Here is a 6,742-nt window from a genome sequence, read left to right on the forward strand (position 1 = left end):
CGTAGCCGCCGCGCTGTCGCTATCCACATAATTCGAAAGTCGCTGTCCACGGTAGTTGCCCAGCCGCAGACGTTTTCTTGAGGGAGCCAGCTGCGACTCTCGATGTAGTTTTATGATCTTGTCCTGATCTTTGAGCATCGTTGCCATTGTTGACGGTGTATTGTCAAGCTCCCTGCACAAGTCCGCTTGCTTTTTTCCATCAGCTGCGACAGAATGTCCGCTTTTTCTTTAAGCGAAAATTGGCGTCGCTTCTTTTTAACACGGGGGCCAGGAGAACTCATTGTCAGCAAAGCTAATGCACAACACAATCACATCGCCGATAACTTTGCAGATCCTAACGTTCGCTTTCGACGTGGAGACACTGTGCTGAATAGGCTTAAGACTACTGCGCAGTATGTGACCACACGCTGGATGGATGATAATGGCCTTACCCTTTGTATTGGGCGGCAGCTTGCGCCGCCTAGCCTATATTCATTCAACGCGACACTCGCGTGATGGAGATACCGCTGGGGCTGTATCCGTTGCAACGAGTTCCCCAGCGCATAGCTGATGCTTCGGATGATGATGACAGGCGTCAGCTTCAGGGATTTGGTACGGAACTTCGTAATAACGAAGCGTCTTGCGACGAATGCGAGATAAATTACATACGTAATTCTGAAATATTCGGTAATTTGAAATTCGTAGTACTGAAAGTTTTTTACATTGAAGGTATAGGCATTTTGGCGGAGGTTTAAAAATATTCGTAAATCTGAAAATTTCGTTCATCTGATGTTCGTAGTAACGAGATTTTACTGTATGTGGGTGAAGTTTCAAGGCGGAGAAACCTATAGTTTTTAAGAAAAAGCCAAATAACGGCAGTATTCGGACCGAGAATCTCGCGAAAGTGCCTCAAAAAGTACCGTAAAAACCGGAATATAGGTCGAACTTTTTTTCAAAAAACCATGGTGAAAAGTCGACCCCCGTCTTATATACCGGTCATTGGCGGAAAAAATACGGAAGTCTTGCAACAATGGGTAACTGAAGTCAACAGCCTCTATCACCATCGCCATCAGCAGCAGTGCCGCCATTTTGCGTTTCAGTAGATGCAAAGCGGAAGCTAACGGCAGTTTACCGTCGCCTTCACGAAAAACACGATTCAGTACGAGGAAGCTCACGGGAACCTGGCGGCACAGCGCGAATTTGGAGTATCCGAAAAGAGCATTCAGTACTGGCGGAGGCAGAAGCTGCGTATTACAACTTGCAGCAACCAGAAGAAAACATTTCGTGGGCAGACCGTAGTGTATTGAGAATAGGAAGGAAACGTTGCGCTGCGAGCAAGATCGCTGCCTGTGACTGCCGAATGCATCCGCGTGAAAGCGGCAGAGATCGCGCGTGCCTCTAGACTCACGAGGGCGCAATTCAAAGGCTCGCCATCCTGGTTGCGGCGATTCATGAAGAGGAGGGCTTTGCTCTACGGCGCCGTACTTGCCTGTGCCAGAAACAAACACGCGGGCCGATTGGTGCGCGATATTGTTAAAAAATTTGCCGGGTGTACATACAAGCAGCATTTAAATGAAATTAAATACTGTCACCATTGTGCAACCTCTCGAGTCGCATTTGTTTCAAAGTAAGGATGTCTCTCGGTACTTTTCCCATTGAAAAAAGATTTTTTCATTTTTAGAATTGGTTAGGGGGTCGACCTATATTCCGGTCCGACCTATAGTCCGGTTTTTACGGTACTCATTTTGCGCTGTGAACAAGTTTGAAGTGACATGCCGGAAAGCCGCCATCTTGGTCTCGTTTGAAAGAGCGCCTTTTCCTCTTTCTTCCCATTGGAGCTACACGTGCAGCATCGCTTCGCTAGACATGAAAAAGAAAAAAAGGAAAGATGGAATCTTGCTGTGCCATTGGTCATTGCCCGTCACGTGTCAAAACTGGCGCAGCTCATTGGCCCGCGCCATTTTGTTAGGGCCGCGTTGCCGGTGGACGCGACGCCATTTTGAAAAAGTCTCAGCCTGATTTCGGAAGCGGACTATGTCTCCACCGTACTGAAAGTTCCGCAGTGCACACAAGTTCGGTAAAAGGCGTGAAAAGCCTTCTAAGAAGCAAAGGGATGCAGTGGAAGGTCGTCCGGGCGCTCTCAAAGCAGGTGATCGAACCGGGACAGTTGAAAGTGTCACGACGGGCATCTGCGCGCCAGATTCTGATGACACGGGTGGCCGCCAGGAACGAACGCGTGTCGACACGATGTTTATGAGCCCCCAAGACTTTGAGCGACTACAAGAATGAGCTGACACCCGAATTTCAGAGCTCTCTTCTATATCTGCAACCGAGCGCAAGCTGCAGACTCTTCACACTGAGAGAGGCGACACGGCCCCGCGGCGATGGCATCGGCAACATACACGATCGTCGATCTGTCAGCGATCAACCGGCTGCTCGAAAAGAAACCGTGTGCCGCCAGTGCAGTGGTGTCGTGTCCATCCAGAAAAGCACTCGCGAATACGGTGTTGCTGTACAGTCGTGCTTGGAGTGTTCTGTTGGCGGCGATGTGCACGAGTGGAGTTCCCAGCGTCTACCTGGAAGCGCAGAGTGCAGTCCCTTCCAGGTAAACATTCTTGCTGCCCGAGCTGCGCTAACTACAGGGAACGGCCAAACAGCACTGAATGACTTTTTTTCAACCATGGGAATCTCCCACAGAGGTCTTCACAACAATACCTACCAAGCACACCTCAAGTCCAAGTTGAAGCCTGCCGCGACGCTAGCTGCTGAAAGTGTGCTGACTGAGTGTGCTTCCTCAGTGAAAGAACTATACAGCGAACTGAATTTCGGTAATCCCGGAAATATCACAGTCTGTTTTGGTGGAACATGGATGACGAGAGGGCACCAGTCCCACATTGGCGTGCTCTGTCATAGAGGTTTTTTCAGGTTATGTGTTAGACTGTGTAGTGTTGTGCAACTACTGCCTTGGCTGCAAAAATGCACCCAAAGAGGAGGAACCCCAGTACAACGCATAGAAGGCACAGCATGTATGCCAAAAGACTACAAATTCAAAATCTGGGCAGATGGAGATGGATGCAGCTCTGATGCTCTTCCAGTGATCATTCGAGTGGAACTGCCTGCGCTACACCACAATGCTCTTCGATGGAGATAGCAAGCATTTTCGTGCAGTAGAGGGAGCAAAGGTATATGGTTTTATACCAGTTAAAAAAGAAGATTGTACAAATCATGTACAAAGGCAGATGGGCAGTGCTTTGCGCAATCTTCTCCAAAAGCACAAAGCAGAGGATTGTGAAAGCTTGAGCGCTAAAGGTCGACTGACTGCAGACCTTATCACCAAACTTAGCAATTACAATGGTTGGGCACTAAAATCTAATGCAGGCGATGTCGACCGACAAGCACCAAAACCATGGCCTATGCCCACAAGGCACCAACTTGCGGGGCAAACACAATGCTCCCATATAGCTAGGCGAGAGCAGCCACTGAAACACCGTTACAACCTGCCCGTCTACGTCAGCCAAGCATTGCTACCTGTGTACAAGCGCCTTGCTCACAAAGACTTGCTCAGCAGATGCCAGCGAGGACAAACGCAGAATGCAAATGATGCACTGCATTCAGTGATCTGGTCCTTGATGCCCAAGACGAAGCATGCTTCGCTGATATCTGTTGAAACGGCTGTCGCTGAAGCAGTCATGCGGTTTAATTCTGGGACACAAGAGTCTGCGTCATGCATTCTACAAGAGCTCCAAGTGGAACCAAACCACATAACCAGCCAGAGGGCACAGGAGGACTCTCGCCGAGCTATAAGCTCCGAGCGGAAGCGTGCAGCCTCAGCCTGCTTCATCTCTGCCGCGAAGCGATGTCATCAAAGAACTGATGAAGACTACTTGCCTGGGGCATTCTGAGGTTGGATACTACTTTTTTTGCATAATTGTGCATAAAAAAGCATTGTATTTTGTTTTTTGCAATTTTCTCAGTTTATTTTCGTCACATGGCAATCTGGAGTCAAGCGGAATGCAGCATGCATGCCAAGGGGAGCATTACTGTTTGTCTATGAACACTTATCGGGAACGGAGCTCCTTGCACCAAAACGCAGGATGGTAATGAGTCTACTCTTCCATATCGGCTTCGGCACTCGAGTAGTGCCACGCATCATTGTACACCATGCAAGTTGCTATGGCTGAGGCAGTGATGTATTTCAACGGATACAGTGAAAGAACTCGTGCAGTATCTTCAAGGCTTGGCCTGAATATCAGTGCAAGGTGCACTAAAATGATGACAAAGAAAAAAACTGCTCGTAAACATGCTGTGGCCGAAAGTGCGCAAGCAGCACTCTGGAAGCTTCACTTAGATGCCATCAAGCAGTCAGGCTTTATTGCTGGTGTTCATTAGCCTTGGATTGTAAAGATGCAAGTTGTGCCACTTGTGTCTTGCAGTTTTCTCCAAAAAACAAGTCTGCTATAAGTTTTGCGGCCTTAATATTTGAGCACACAAAGAGCTGCAATTTTTTTTGCAGTAGGAAGCTAAATATATGCTGTGCAAAATGTTGGGATCAGCTTTTCCGATTTTGACTTTGAAATTATCCTTTCTTTAAACACTGAAATTCCTATGGCTGTAAATTGCTAGTAATTGCTATACAAAAAGAACTGCTTCCAACATTTTATTCTTTACTTGTGGATTTCTGATTATGCTTTAAAATTCATTATTTTAGCATTTAGGCCTCACTCAGTGAAAAATTAAGTAGATCGCAGCTGATTGAGCATGATGAATTTTTAGCATTTGATGTTTTCAGGGGTCACTTCAATCCATTCATTGGGACGTATTTGGCAGCATGTCATTTGAGATGACTGCAAGAGCAACGTTCCATCAGGTTATGGACGTCGCTTCATGGTGGACACACAATCACATTCCAGTGCTGTGCAGTAATTATATTTGTGTGGCTTTTCGGTGGGCCTGCCGACTGCCGGGTTGTGCAGATTTATGTGATCCGCACAAAAGTTCTAGCACAACTGAGTGCAGCAGCTGCAAGGGCAATTTTTGTCTACAGCTGAGTACCTCTGTGACCATGAACCAAACCCACCGTGGTATATCAGGCAATGTGAGCACTTCCACTGCAGTACAGTAGTATGGCAACCGAGCACCTGTGTGCATGGCAAATTGTAGCGTTAACATCCTGCATCGACAAGTGCCACATAGCGGGCTGAGCTTTTGGCCTGGACCTGGTGGTCTGTGCTTTGTGGTGTTGGTGCTTACAGAACCCATACATTTGGTTTGGTTTATGGCAGTGCAGCGATCACCCTAGAGAAATTGCCAATAATTGTGTAACTGTGATGTGGCCTTGGCTATGAAGGCTGACATTGGTGCCCTTAGCCTGGCTCTTGCAAGCTGGGAGCAGGAGTCATGTGGTGCCTTTTTATGTGACTGCAGGAGAACGATGAGGTCCTGGTGGCAGGCTTCGGTCGTAAGGGCCACGCCGTGGGTGACATTCCTGGTGTCCGTTTCAAGGTGGTCAAGGTCGCCAACGTGTCTCTGCTCGCCCTCTACAAGGAGAAAAAGGAGCGCCCACGTTCCTAGGGAAATAACTCATTAAACCACTGCAGGTCATCATAACATGTGGCTATTTCCTTTTCTATGTCAAAGCACTAGGGGCTCTGCGTCTGCACCGTGTCGTGTAACGAGTTTGCGGTAGCAGCCAGTGCATTCACTTCTGATGCAAGAATTAGTTGCCTGCGTATTGTTTCCACGGACAGCATCTGGAGGTTCAGGCACACCTCGAGTAGTACACCTGCATGCTTTAGAAAAAGCTCTGCGCTGAATGATTTATGCAATTTTTGAAGCAAAGGTGCTGGTAGTTCTTGCAAGTCCTGTTGTTTTACGTGTAGTGTGGCACTGTGTTTGAGGGTTCCTCCCACTGCCACAAGAGAACCAGAATGCCGGGTTAATGCTAATGGAATGTTTCAGTTTTTTTATTTGCTAATCACTAAAAGTCCTTGCTATGTCTTGAGATAGCATTAAGGGGGGACACTGGTCTTAGAGCTATTTTCCTTATTTTGAAGCCTATCCTGATGAAATCATACAAATTTGTTCAGTTTTTTATGCTGGTTTCAAATATGTAATTTTTTTCTTTCTAAGTCAATGAAATAATTAATTTTCATTGTTCATTAATTAGTACCTCCGTGCAGAAAAATTGGCTCCATGAAAAATTATTTCTAATGCATGGCAACGTAGTACAATGACCAGAGAGTGCAACGATCGAAGCAGTTTTTTTTTTTTTTTCATTTTACCCTTATTAGCAATTTTGCAGCACTTGGAATACCATCCTTCAAGTTGTGCCTATCATGCTTCAATGAACTTTGCAAAATAAAGTTTGGAAGGTTAATTAAAGAATTCTGCTTCGATCATTGCACTCACTGCACTTCCAGCTTTCTTTAGCAAAAAGAAATACATCTCTGCCCATCATAGGTGCAGAGATATCGACAAACTAAAACAAGCAGGTGTCCAAAATTTGCGTTTTGAGAAAATTGAGAAAAACAAACGACATAATTTATTCAAAATTTCATGAAGATACATACATATTTACATTTCTTAAGGGCTAATAAGCACCAGGCATGTAGTCAGACTGCTTGGTTTGACTAGAATGGCGCTTTTTCAGTGCCCGATGCATGGTTTCAGTAGAGGCACGCTTGCGTGCAGATTCTGCTGTCCGGCGCCTGTCTTTCTCGGTCATCCTCCTGATATGTTGGCCAGGGTTCATACTGAGCTCGCT

At 46.5% G+C, this 6,742-nt stretch overlaps 1 protein-coding gene across 1 annotated transcript in view; it reads left to right on the forward strand.

Moving 5' to 3' along the window:
- Window positions 1-5,586, forward strand: part of LOC144099350 (small ribosomal subunit protein uS12) — a 247,506-nt gene extending 241,920 nt beyond the window's left edge. The window contains exon 5 of the mRNA XM_077632577.1: window positions 5,404-5,586. Coding sequence (XP_077488703.1) covers window positions 5,404-5,550 — 147 coding nt within the window. The 3' untranslated portion in view covers window positions 5,551-5,586. The remainder of the gene's footprint in view (window positions 1-5,403) is intronic.
- Window positions 5,587-6,742: the final 1,156 nt, after the last annotated feature.

This window comes from Amblyomma americanum, chromosome 7 (assembly GCF_052857255.1).
Source record: "Amblyomma americanum isolate KBUSLIRL-KWMA chromosome 7, ASM5285725v1, whole genome shotgun sequence".
In the NCBI taxonomy this organism is placed as follows: Eukaryota; Metazoa; Arthropoda; class Arachnida; order Ixodida; family Ixodidae; genus Amblyomma; species Amblyomma americanum.